The sequence below is a fragment of the Arvicola amphibius genome, chromosome 8, assembly GCF_903992535.2.
Source record: "Arvicola amphibius chromosome 8, mArvAmp1.2, whole genome shotgun sequence".
NCBI lineage: Eukaryota > Metazoa > Chordata > Mammalia > Rodentia > Cricetidae > Arvicola > Arvicola amphibius.
In genome coordinates this window covers 32,625,685-32,638,468 of record NC_052054.1, presented here as the reverse complement: position 1 = coordinate 32,638,468, position 12,784 = coordinate 32,625,685, and the positions used below count along the sequence as shown (strand labels likewise).

General features: G+C 40.5%; 1 protein-coding gene across 1 annotated transcript in view; it reads left to right on the top strand.

Moving 5' to 3' along the window:
- Enpp3 (ectonucleotide pyrophosphatase/phosphodiesterase 3) overlaps positions 1-12,356 on the top strand; it is a 73,589-nt gene extending 61,233 nt beyond the window's left edge. Inside the window, exons 20-25 of the mRNA XM_038339614.2 lie at positions 563-717; positions 6,016-6,151; positions 6,960-7,037; positions 8,030-8,162; positions 10,317-10,473; positions 12,104-12,356. Of these exons, the coding sequence (XP_038195542.1) occupies positions 563-717; positions 6,016-6,151; positions 6,960-7,037; positions 8,030-8,162; positions 10,317-10,473; positions 12,104-12,274 (830 nt within the window). The 3' untranslated portion in view covers positions 12,275-12,356. The remainder of the gene's footprint in view (positions 1-562; positions 718-6,015; positions 6,152-6,959; positions 7,038-8,029; positions 8,163-10,316; positions 10,474-12,103) is intronic.
- The last annotated feature ends 428 nt before the right edge of the window (positions 12,357-12,784 follow it).

The window sequence follows — 12,784 nt, the reverse complement described above, 5'->3', positions numbered from 1 at the left end:
GCTTCACTAAGGTTCTGCAAATGAAGTTCAAAGTCAAGGTGCCAGCAGATTCCAGCAGGAGGTTCCTGCTTCCTCATCAGAACCTCCCATAGCAGAAATGACTAGTGACTCTCTCCAGGGTCTCAGCTCTGAGGGTCAAATCCCACTTACGAGGGTTATATGTCACAGCCTGTATCAGCTAAAAGTTTCGCCTCCAAACACCATCCCCTGGGGCACAGGATGTCAGTGTGACTATGACAGTTATTGAGGTGAATCATCTGCCCATCAAAATATGCATGTTTGGCTTTGAGCCTCCTTTACCCTTAAGCTGTATTTTGTGAGCTCTTCAACAACAAAGAGCTAAAGAAGGCAGGCTTCAGGTCCCTGCTTAGACCCTGGGTTGGCCCAGTTACTTGTTCGAACTTCCCCTTTGCAATGGGCACAACAAGATGATAACCTATCTCATAGGGTTGCTGCAAACTATTAATCCATCTCTCTGATATATAACCCCTATTGGGAGAGTGAAAGTCACTGTGTACCATTTTGCTGATGTCACAAATGTTTTATGTCCTTTTTGTTTTAGTCACAGCAACAACAAAAGCAAATTTGCCATTTGGGAGGCCCAAGATGATACAGGAGAACAAAGAGCACTGTCTCCTTTACCATAGGGAATACATCAGTGGATTTGGCAAAGATATGAAGATGGCCATGTGGAGCTCATACACGGTTGCCAACCCGGTAAGCTTGGAGCCCGGTGACCAGTGGGCAGCAGAAAGATTTGAACTCTAAACCCTGTAAGGGTTGGGTCCTGGTTTGCTGAAGAGTTCACAAAGTGAGCACAGACTCCCTGTCACTTACAAGGAAATGCTACAGTTCTGATAGAAAGGCCCTCATAAGTGGCATATGGGTACAGAGAAGGAAGACATTGTGTTGTACCTGGAGAAATTAGAAATAACAATTTAGGCCAGTTTGCTGAGTGATATGGAGGGAGGAAAGGACAGACCAAACAGAGGCAAAGGAGGATCATGCTATCTTCCTGCTCTCCCTGGAGTAGGTGGTCAGCACACCTTGGAGGTGATGGTGACTTATGTAAAAGCTTCTTGTCCCTCTTATTATCTAATAAGCATTTTCCTGTGTGCTGTGAGCTGTGAGAAGCACAGAGTCAATGCTACCTAGCCCTCCCTGGAAGGACCTAGCGCTACAGAACATTGTATGTACATGTGTTCTGTGTCCCAGGTCTCTTTAACCTGAAGTTGAGAACTTGCTTAGGTAAATCTCCTTCCCTATTTACTCTTTGGCAAGCTCCTAGTCCTCTAACTGGCGTCGAGATAGTTGGGTACCCAACCATCTGAAGAAAATATCTCATGCTATATACAGAGTTAGCTTGCTGACTGACCTATAGGCCTAAATACGATGGGCAAATCCATATTTTTTCATTTATAATTTTTATGACCTTGGGGCTTTGGGGGAATAATACTAACAAAATTACAAGGGAATTTAGTTAGACTATATTCATGCTATTATGTGTGGAGATGAAAATCGTAAATGGGACAGTGAATTTGTATTGGATATAGAAACGAGGGACGAATAGCATGACTAGCAATTAGGGTCTAAGACAGATAGCCAACCCCTGAACAGAAACGAGAGGATGGGAGGCAGCTTAGAAAATGCGCAGGAAAAGTGATTCAAGTCATTCAGTCTCATTAGCTACCAGGGAACTGTGGATGCAAACCATCCTTGAACTCCTTGAGTGGAGGGAAGGGTTTCTCTCAAGTCTACAGGACAGGAACTGCTCACTGAACGGTGTGGGTTTGGTGAATTAGTCTCAACACTGTGAGGACAAAGCTGTACCACCAAGCAAAAGAGTGAAGAAATAACCAGGAAGTTGTGTGTGTGTGTGTGTGTGTGTGTGTGTGTGTTGCACATGTATTTGTGTGTGTGTAGAAAAACTGTGGTATTTAACAGCCAAACCCTCATGACAAACTCTGTTTGTTCCTGCTCTTGCTAAGGACACCACTTCATTTAAAGAAAGGAAGTAACAGGCTACATTTAGTTTATCTACTCTTACTCGTTTTAGTCCAATTAAGGAAATTTGCAGAAAAATGAGCATATTTTTCTACCACCCATTAAAGCTGTCTGGGTCCTGAAAACCAGCATCACAGCCAACAATGATTCAGTTGTAACCATTCCTAACAGGGTGCCAATATTTGTTTCCCAATATGCGTAAATATTATACAGTTACCTGAGTTCCTACGTAGGCTGGTAGCACCGTTACTCTCTTAATGGGCACACTATTCAGGTGTTTGTGCTGTTTTTTCAGCTTTCCTTAAAATAATCTCCGGTTTGTGTTTGCTTTTGAGAGGGCCAGCAAGTTCAAGGTCAGTCTCCTTATCCAGTCCCTGATCATGAAAAGTCCAGGGGGCAGGGCTTGCTTGGAGTTAAAGGGGATGCTTGTTTTGGATGCTTCCCCTTGCCGCCTGGCATTCTTGAATTTACTAGGGCAGTGGAGGATGCCAAAGGCAGAGACTGTACTTGGGTTCAGACTAGGTGATCAGTAAAGGCCTTCGTTGTATTGTAAAACCACCATCTGTGTTACCAAAAGACCCTGTCCATTCTCTGATCCCACAGAGGTGTTTGTGTATTGTTTCCCTCCATGTGACAGGATGGAATTCTAGCAATTTTCTGCTTTCTAATTCAAAAATTACTCTCTCTGTGTGTTGTGGTTGAAGAAAATTACATAGGAGGATGTTTGGAGCTTCACATAAAATGTCATAGATCAGCTCTGCGTCTGAGAAATCAAGCTTTAAATAAGCACTTTTGGAGCAGGGGCGCAATTGGTTTGTCTTTAAGTTTTATGGCGTCTGTGTTTTTCTGTGGTTTGGGTGGGTGTTGTCATTTTGGTTGTTATCACAGAAGAGTTCTGGGGGAGGAATTGTGACTTGAAATCATGGTCCTCCCACAACAACTTCTGGAAACATTAAATCTGGTCAGGGTTTGTTTTGGTGTTGCTTCTGGGCCTACTCAGTAGGAGGATCTGAGTTACTTGTCTAACTAGATAAAACGAAATAATGAAAATAAAGCAAGAATTATGGTGGTTATTTAAAGGAGATACTTCATTAATGTAGTATGAAATTGAAACTTTTTTATTAAGAAGTTAATATTGAAAAATACCTATTATTTTATAATATAATATACACATATTCATATATATATTTATATATATATGCACTACACACACACCACACACACACATACACAACATAATGTATGTACACATCTCCCACATCATTGGGAACTGTGTGTGTGTGTGTGTGTGTGTGTGTATGTTTGTGGGCACACATGTGTGCCAGGTCAGAGGACAACCTTAAGTACTGGTTCTTATCTTTTATCTTGTTTGAGACAGAGCCATTGTTGTCCATGGCTGAGTAGCAAAGATTGCTGGACCTCAAGCTTTCAGAGTCTCTCCTGCCTTCACTGCATCATGTTGAAGGAGCCTCAGGATTGCAGACCTGCGCTACAGGGCAGGGCTGGGGATCAGAACTCAGGGCTTCACACTTACTGCAAGTCCCTGCTACTGAACCAAGTGGGAAATATTACAAAGCCCTCTTGGGTTCTGAAAATTATGAACTAGTCATGTTTGTAAGTTTTTAAATAGTTAGGGACAATACATGTCCCAGACATTTTTTTGAACTACAAGTCATTTTAAATTGTACCACCAGGTACAATTGTGTCTAGTTGTTGACACTATAGTGTAGTTGGTTGTTTGTATTATTCTTTGGCTCTTTGAAGCCCCACCTCCAAGTTTCCAAATAATCACACACAGATGTCTGGTCTTAGCTTGGCTTATTTCTGGCCATTTTTTTCTTAAATTATCCTATCTACCTTTTGCCTCTGGGCTATTATCTTTTTCTATTTCTCATTTGTTTTTTCGAGACAGGGTTTCTCTGTAGATTTGGAGTCTATCCTGGAACTAGCTCTGTAGACCAGGCTGGCCTTGAACTCACAGAGATCCACCTGCCTCTGCCTCCCAAGTGCTGGGATTAAAGACATGTGCCACCACCGCCCAGTTTAGAAAGGACATTTCTAATCCAGCCCATCAGCATAGAACTGCTGCCCTAGATAGCCTGACTTCTACTTTCATGTCATATATACATACATGATTTTATGTATCTATATAAATAACACAACCACGCATAATAGAAAACATATAATTGTTTTTCAGAGACTGCCTGAATTTGCTTAATATAATTATCTCTTGTTGCATCTGCTTTTCTTGCAACAACGTAACTTTATTCTTCTTTATGACAGAATAAATTCCATAGTACCTATGTAGTATGTTTTCTTTCTCTCTGCCTCTGCATAGCTGTACTGAATCATCCTGCTGTAAACAAGATATTAACTATCTCAGTGGCGTATTGGCTAGGAGCCCTTTAACAAACACCTAGGAACATAGCAGAGTCATATACGTGGTAGTTCTCGGTTTCATGTGTTTCTCTTTTAAAGGAAGTTCCATACTGTTTTCAAACTAACTTCTGAGTACTTCTTGTAATTTCTTCTGTGTCTTCATTATTAATATTTCTTCAAGAGCTTTAGAAGAAGGAAAAGACAAAAGTATGGATTTAGTCAAGATGAGAACTGTACTGAGCTCCTGGGAAGTGTTTTCCTACTGAAGCCTTGCAGTGTTCCCGCATTTCCAGTCCCCGCCTGGCTACCCCAGTTCCCTTGTCACATGGTTATTGCCAACTGTCACATGGATTAGATAGACACCGTAGCTAACATTTGCTGTAAGCACAGCACAGTGCATAAGAAACAGAACAAGCTTAGCATAGTTTTCTTTTTAAATGTATTATTTCAAGATTATTTTTTCAGGAAAATATCCATCAAGTATAAAATAAAAATATCAAAGCCCCTGAAAAATGGAACCAAGTAGTATTTTTTTTTTTTACTTATTTATGAGTATGTGTTCTCAAATGTGGTGGCCACAGAATGCATTGTCATCATGCATGTGGAGCCCAGGCAACAATCACATCTGCAGAATAATTCTATAAATGAGCTTCAGTATTAGTCTTTAAATGTGATTAAAAATAAAATTGTATCCTTTAAATCTATTTTATGATTTATCTTACAAACGTATTCTACTTCAAAAATAACGATGTTTGACAACTGGGGATGTAGTTGAGTTGGTAGATTGCTTGGCCAGCAGGCGCTAAACTCTGGGTTTATTCTCCACCACCACATAAATAAGACTTAGTGGAACATGCCTGTAATCCTTTGGAAACTGGAGGTATGGAGGATCAAGAATTAAAAGTGTCCTTGGCTCTATAGTAAGTTCAAGGCCAACCTGTTATGCCTGAGACTCTTTGTCATATTTGTATATGTTATATATTTTATAATGCATCTATTATATGCAATGTATAAAATATCTTTATATATTATATGTTCAGATAACGACAGCTCTTTGTATGCTTATTAGAATTTCTTGCCCAGTTTAGAAACAATGTAGCTAATTCTTACCTACACACACACACATATATACAGGGCCAGAAGAGGGTGTTGGATTCCCTGGAAATGAAGTTGCAGACAGTTGTGAGCTGCCGTGTGGATGCTGGGAACTGAACCAAGGGGCAGCCAGTGTTGCTAACCACTGAACCACCCTTCCTGCCCAGCACTTCCCACCTACAATCTTATTTGCATGCACAAACATAGCCTTACAGAGAAGTTCAATCCTGAAATATATTTTGGTTTTCGGCAACAGTTCCCATTCTTTCTTTACTCTCAGTTAAGGTTTTATTCTGCAAATGTTCTCTTCCAATGTATATTTGATTTGTCCTCCCAACATCTCCTAACCAGAAGGGAACCACACAAGAAAACATAACTGAACACATCCATCCCTGTTGCTAGCGTAGATCTGATTCACTAAGAAAATAGGAAGAGGGTAAATGAAAACCAGTCTAGGGAAGTCACAAACCAAATAAGGCAGTGGGCGAGCCACAACTGTGGGTGTAATTTTTTTTCCCCTTCTCTCTCTTCCAACAGGGAGACACATCACCTCTTCCTCCCACTGTCCCAGACTGTCTGCGGGCTGATGTCAGGGTTGTTCCTTCTGAAAGCCAAAAATGTTCCTTCTATTTAGCGGACAAGAATATCACCCATGGCTTCCTCTATCCTCCTGGTTAGTGAAACAAACACTTTTTTAGAGCAACAGCTAGAAAGCCCTCAATCAGCTGGATGTGGCGTGCGCGTTAAACATATACTCCCTGGCCAAATGACCTGCTTGGGCTGCCTAAGAGGCTTCGATGGTCACGGGCTGGCCAGAGGTGGTATAACGGTTTCCTAAAAGATTAATAAATTTTTCTGTGCGAACCACACGCTAGCTGTAATGAGGCCCAGATGTTTAGAGAGTTCAGTAGGTTTAAGTTTAATTTTACAACTGAAGGATATTGGGAAAGTGACGCAAGCATCTAAGACAACATTATCTCTGGCATACCGCCTGAGCTCAGGTCCTTGCAGAGAATGCAGCTGCGTCTCGGTCTCGGTGCGGAGAAACGCAGCTTCATCTTGGTGCAGAGAACAGGGCCTGGAGCCTGGTCTGTCAGCTTGGCTCTGTATCTGAGCTTTGAACCACAGATTAAGGAGCAAAATGAATTTCAAACTGTTTTGATTTTTTTTAAAGAAATGATCTCTCTTGAGTTCACAAGAAAACCAGTGGCATTTTTTTTTTTTAAACTCAAACCTTTTTTTTTTTCCTGTTTGTCAGGGAATGTCGTTTTCATATTTTCATGAGAATTTCAACAATTTCAGTTTCTGGGAATGAGTTTACTCCTGGTATGTGATTCTGGTTTTTAAGTCCTGAACAAAAATAGTTGACTAATAAATTCATACTTTAGAGATTTGGAGTTACAGATACAAAGAGGCTTACGAAAGCAAAGAACTAGTCAACTGAAATCTTATATTAAAGTACATGAACTTTTGTTTTACAGCAATCAGTAGAACTTCCAACAGTCAGTATGATGCTTTAATTACCAGCAATTTGGTTCCAATGTACGAAGAATTCAAAAGTAAGTGCCTAGCCTCCCCGTTCCCACACTGGCCATTCGACTTATGCTGGACCGGCACTCTGTTATGTCTCTGCCCTGGCCTTTGTACCCTAACCTCTATGTTCAACCTGTTATTATCTTTACTATGAAACAGGGTCTGGATAAATTGACCAGACTGACCTTGAACTCACACCGTAGTCCAGGCAGGCCTTGAACTTGTTATCTTTGTTTCTAATCCAGCAGAGTAGATGGGATTACAGACCTGGTGGTATATACATATTAATCTTAAACTAATAAATTTACTCCTTGAACTGCCAAGCTAAACCTATATATTGTGGCTTTAATTTGTTATTGATATTAGATCCTTTTGTTCTGTTAGTTTAAATATAGGTGCAAAACTCTTGATGCAGTTTCTTTGTTAGGTTTTTTTTTTCATTTCTTTTCAAAACATGGTTTCTTTGTGTAGCTTTGGTGCCTGTCTTGGAACTAGCTCTTGTAGACCAGGCTGGCTTTGAATTCACAGAGATCCACCTGCCTCTGCCTCCCGAGTGCTGGGATTAAAGGCGTGCCACCACACCCTAGATCTTGATGCAGTTTCTTTTCCACTAATTACAGTTTTGACTTGCTGTTAGAATTTGATAGCTTTTAAAATTTTGTTTTTATTTCTTAACTGTTAAGAGCTATTCACAAAGCTAAATTTGACTAGCATTCACATAAGTAGTGTAACTATATCCCAGAATGGATAACGAGACAGCATGTGTGTTCCGACTATTGTCTCATAGTTGAAGAAATTTGGAGACACATTTGGCTCTAATTTTGAGTCTGAAACTAAAGCAATAAAGAGTTATCATCCACATGGCTGCTTATTTTCGCCGCATGAACTATCTTCCGGTCACCACTGACAGCTACCGAGGTGGAATGTGATTCTATTTAAATGCACCACCATAGGAAAACACTTCCAGCTGCTCAGAAGAAGCAGTTGCTTTAAAATGCCCCATTCTTTCACATTTTAGAAATGTGGGACTACTTCCATGAGGTTCTCCTTATAAAACACGCTGTGGAGAGAAACGGGGTGAATGTGGTCAGCGGACCAATATTCGACTATAACTATGACGGCCATTTTGATTCTCCAGATGAAATTACACAGTAAGTAATTTGACTTTTTGATTTAGCAATAGAGTATTGAAAGGGAAACTCCCAATACTTTTATTATGTAATTGTGTAATCTCTATATTGTTTAGTAGTAGTATACTTAATAGCTGCCAATTTTCAATTTAAAATTGATATAGCTGAACTTTAAACTATTGGATGCTGCAAGTTCCCAAGTAAAGTTTTATAAAAAAATTATTGAAAAAGTTATAAACTGTGGGCCAAGACAAGATGAGATTTTCTGAAAGAAATGTAGAAAATCAATGTAATAGCAATAAATTCCAACTATAATTGAAAAAAAAATGAAGTAAAGACTAAGTTTACCTTAGTGTGTTTCACAGATGCAGTGGGCAATCCTTAGAAGTATTTTTCAATAGAGGATGTAAATAGATTTCAGTAGAATACCAGCTGAACCAAACTACTCACCTTAATACTAAACCTGACTATAGTAGACTTTTAGGAACGACTGCTATACTCGGTGTGTTTTAGCGCTTGGCCATTGCAGGATGAAGCCTTACCCATTCCTTCTTTTATTACCAAAATGTCAGAAGGAGAAAACTGGACCCCTGCAGCACCCAGCCCAGATATGCAACGCTCGGCTTCTGCTTATGCCTTCTGACAACGTGAAGCCCAGAATGAGCATGGCGCCAGCCCCTACGCTGCTTGCTGATCTTTCATTTCACTGGTTTTCATTTGTGTGGTTTGGAGGCCAGGTTAGAGCCTGGCCTTGAACACACCTAGTCACCGAGGATGCCATTGAGCTCCTGATCCTCTTATTTCTGTGTCCAAGTGCTAAGGCCATAGGTATTTGCCACCATACCTGACTTGCATTTCATGGTTTAGCTGATTCCGTTTCTCATCATTTGTTAACATCAAATATTCTCATCGAAATAGGCCAACAAATATTTTGAGAGCTCTTTATTACATATGAGGTACTTTTCTAAGCATTTGCACAAGTGTTGCTTCATCTACAAAACAACTTGAGGGTAGGTTCCTGATGGAGGAGTGTCTTTGTGTTAATTTCATTGGTTAATAAACTGCCTCGGCCCTTTAATAGGACAGAAAATTAGGTAGGCAGAGAAAACAGAACAGAATGCTGGGTAGGAGACAGTGAGGCAGACGCTTCAGGCAGTCGCCATAGGAGTCGCCATGCTTCTCCTCTCCAAGACAGACGCAGGTTAAGATCTCTCCTGGTAAGCGACCACCTCGTGGTGCTACACAGATTACTAAATATGGGTTAAAGGAAGATGTGAGAGTCAGCCAGTAAGAGGCTGAAGCTAATGGGCCAAGCAGTGTCTAAAAGAATACAGTTTCCGTGTAATTATTTCGGGTGTAAAGCTAGCCGGGTGGCGGGACACAGCCCTGCCGCTCCTTCTACAGATGGTTCCCTCAGCCCCTAGTCAGAAATGAGAAACCAAGGTTTAGAGATTAAGTAACTTGTCTAATAGATTCTCATCCAACAATCTGGAAAAGCCAGAGTGGGAATCTAGACAGCCCGACTCTGAGTCAGGAATATGTTGCTGTCCCTAGAAGTTCACACATTTCCTCTGAGTCAGGAATATGTTGCTGTCCCTAGAAGTTCACACATTTCCTCTGAGTCAGGAATATGTTGCTGTCCCTAGAAGTTCACACATTTCCTCTGGTGCACCCTTACTTTTCGCTCCAACTTTAAAACGTGCATTCATATCTGTTACTGGAAAGGCAACTACACCGTCAGTTACCTGGCTTTACCCTGCAGGTGAGCCCCCATGTTAAAGCTGATTAACTGAGTCTCAGAGGAGCAGATGGCTCCACACGTGCAGGGGAGGGGCACAGCCGCAGGGGTGGGGATCCTTTGCTCTTGGCACCTGCTCCATTAGAAGATACCCCTATGAAGAGTGAGGCCAACAGACTTGGGAAACACGGAAGGCAGAATTCCTCGTATTCTAATATTTTATTATAATGATAAAAGGACCACTCTAAGAATTCGGCTAGAAATTTCTGGCTCACCGAAGTAGGAGACATCGATGCTAAAACTATGTTTCCCATACAATCCATCCTCTCCACTTATTCCTTTTGGCAGGTCGTTCAGCTTGGCATTTTCTCAACGCTGTATATATAACTTATACTGCCATTTATGCTGATGTCAATTCATTTCAATGATGTTTTCAGGTACGTCGCCGACACTGACGTTCCTATCCCAACACACTACTTCGTGGTGCTGACAAGTTGTAAAGACAAAGCCTACACACCCAACAACTGCTCTGGGTCGCTGGACGTCCTGCCTTTCATCATTCCGCACCGCCCCACCAACGTGGAGAGCTGTCCTGTGAGTGTGTCTGGGAGAACGGGGGGGGGGGGGGGAACCCGGGAAATTATTCTCACGTCCATCTCATCTGGGCTGCCACAAAAGCAGCTCTATCTAACACGCGTTTTAGTGCTTTGTGGCTGGAGTTTGGCTTGTCCAAACTCTATAGATGTGCGATCTATAGAATTATTATCAAGCCTGAATCTGACATGTGAACAAGTGTTTATAGCTGAAGGTCTTTGTATGAATGTGTGTGTGTGTGTGTGTGTGTGTGTGTGTAATACTAACTCTGGTAATAGAACTAGTTTTTTTGCTCCACAAACATTGAAATTTTACACTAAGGTTTACATTAAATTAATGTTTCCATGAATGACTATAGAAATAAAAATTACAGCACCTTGAAACATGATATATTAACACATACACACACACACAAACACAGGGGGTGGGAAGGAGAGGGAATTAGAATTTGGAATATAGCAATATGGGTGATATGTTTATAATGATAATTATGAGATACTAATGTGGTGGGTGAAAAAATACTTGAACAAGTTAGCTGCTATTTCTTGCTCACAACTGGACAAAGATAAGATGACATGGGAATCATATTCCATTGCCTACAAGAGTATAAATTGGCATAAACATTTTAAGGGATGTTTTTCTTAATATTTTGTAGAGTTATAATTACATATCTTCAATAATCTAACAATTTCATTTATATACCCTCAAGATATCTTCTTAAATGCAAGAAGAACATTCCAAGTTATTCATCATAATATTATTTGCAAACTGAAAAAACCCATTCCTATCAGCCCGGTAAATTTGAAAAGCTGCATTAAATTATGATGGAGAAATATCAGACATTTAGGCAAAAACAAATAACCCTTTTAAAACTGGATTCATCATTGTAGAAAGATTATAAACTTTGATGTGATTGAAAAATTACTCAAAGATAGCACTTACGGTGCCCTCGGTGTTAGTTTGAAAACACAAACCAATGCTATGTACTATATACTGATATGTAGTAACAGTTTAAAAACAGGTCAGAGTAACAAAGACTCATGTAAGTTAGCAGTGTTAGCTCTGAACCTAGGAACAAAACAGCAGCACCTAAAATATATTTCTTTAAAGATATTTGTATCTAGGGGCTAGGGAAAGAGCTCAATTAGTTGATAAAGTACTTTCCAGGCAAGCTTGGGGACCTGGGTTCAGATCCTCATTACTTGCATAAAAAACTGGAGCATGTGCTGCACACACGCAATCCCAGCACTGAGAAGGTGGAGGCAAGAAGATCCCTAGAGTTTGCTGGCAGGCCGGAATAACCAAATCAGTGAGTTCCAGGTTCAATGAGTGACCTGAAAAATAACGGGGAGAACAGCTGATGAAGAATCACAGTATCAATGTCTGCTCTCCACATGCATGTGTCCACACGCACACACATGAACATATATGCACACACACACTTGTGACTGCAAGTACACTGTGGGTCTGAGTTATGGTGGCTAATAATTCTTGTAGTAATTTTGGTTAAACAAAATTTAGTCGTATCAATGAAGAGCCATGGCGATACAAATAAAATAGAGTAATAAAATACCTTTATGCTAATGAAAGGTATGTTGTGTGGAAAACAGTTCTGTGTTTCATTTTTCAGGAAGAAAAAACAGAAGACCTTTGGGTGGAAGAGAGGTTTAACGCACACATTGCTCGGGTCCGTGATGTGGAACTTCTTACTGGCCTTGACTTTTATCAGGAAAAAGCACAGCCTGTCTCTGAAATTTTGCAACTGAAGACATATTTACCCACATTTGAAACTATTATTTGAATGAACTTATAAAGCAATTTGACAAATTGAAGAAATTTTCTGCCAAAAACATCATAAAATAAAATTTTTTATTTTTTCTTAATCCTTAAAGTCTTATTGCATATTTTCATTATAATCTATCCTTTTAATTTCTATAAACAGTTGTTAGAAAATCTTTTTGAAAATAATTTTATTTATCCCCACCACACCCCTGAGCTGTGCACATGCATGTGTGCTGATACCCAAGGAGGCCAGAAGAGGGCGTTGGATCTCCTAGAGCTGAAGTTACAGGTGGTTGTGAGCTCCTGGTGTGGTTGCTGAGAAAAGGGTCCTGGGTCCTTTTCAAGAGCAGTGAGTGCTCTTAACACTAAGCCGTCTTCCCAGCCCTTCTGTAAATTACAGAGAGACAAGACTCAAGCTGGAAACGCCTCCATATGTCCAGCAGCATGATGGTATTCTGTGCATAGATAGAATCCCTTCCATGTTCCTCGGTTCCAACACGGCTTCAGTATAGATGGTAAATTATGGGCT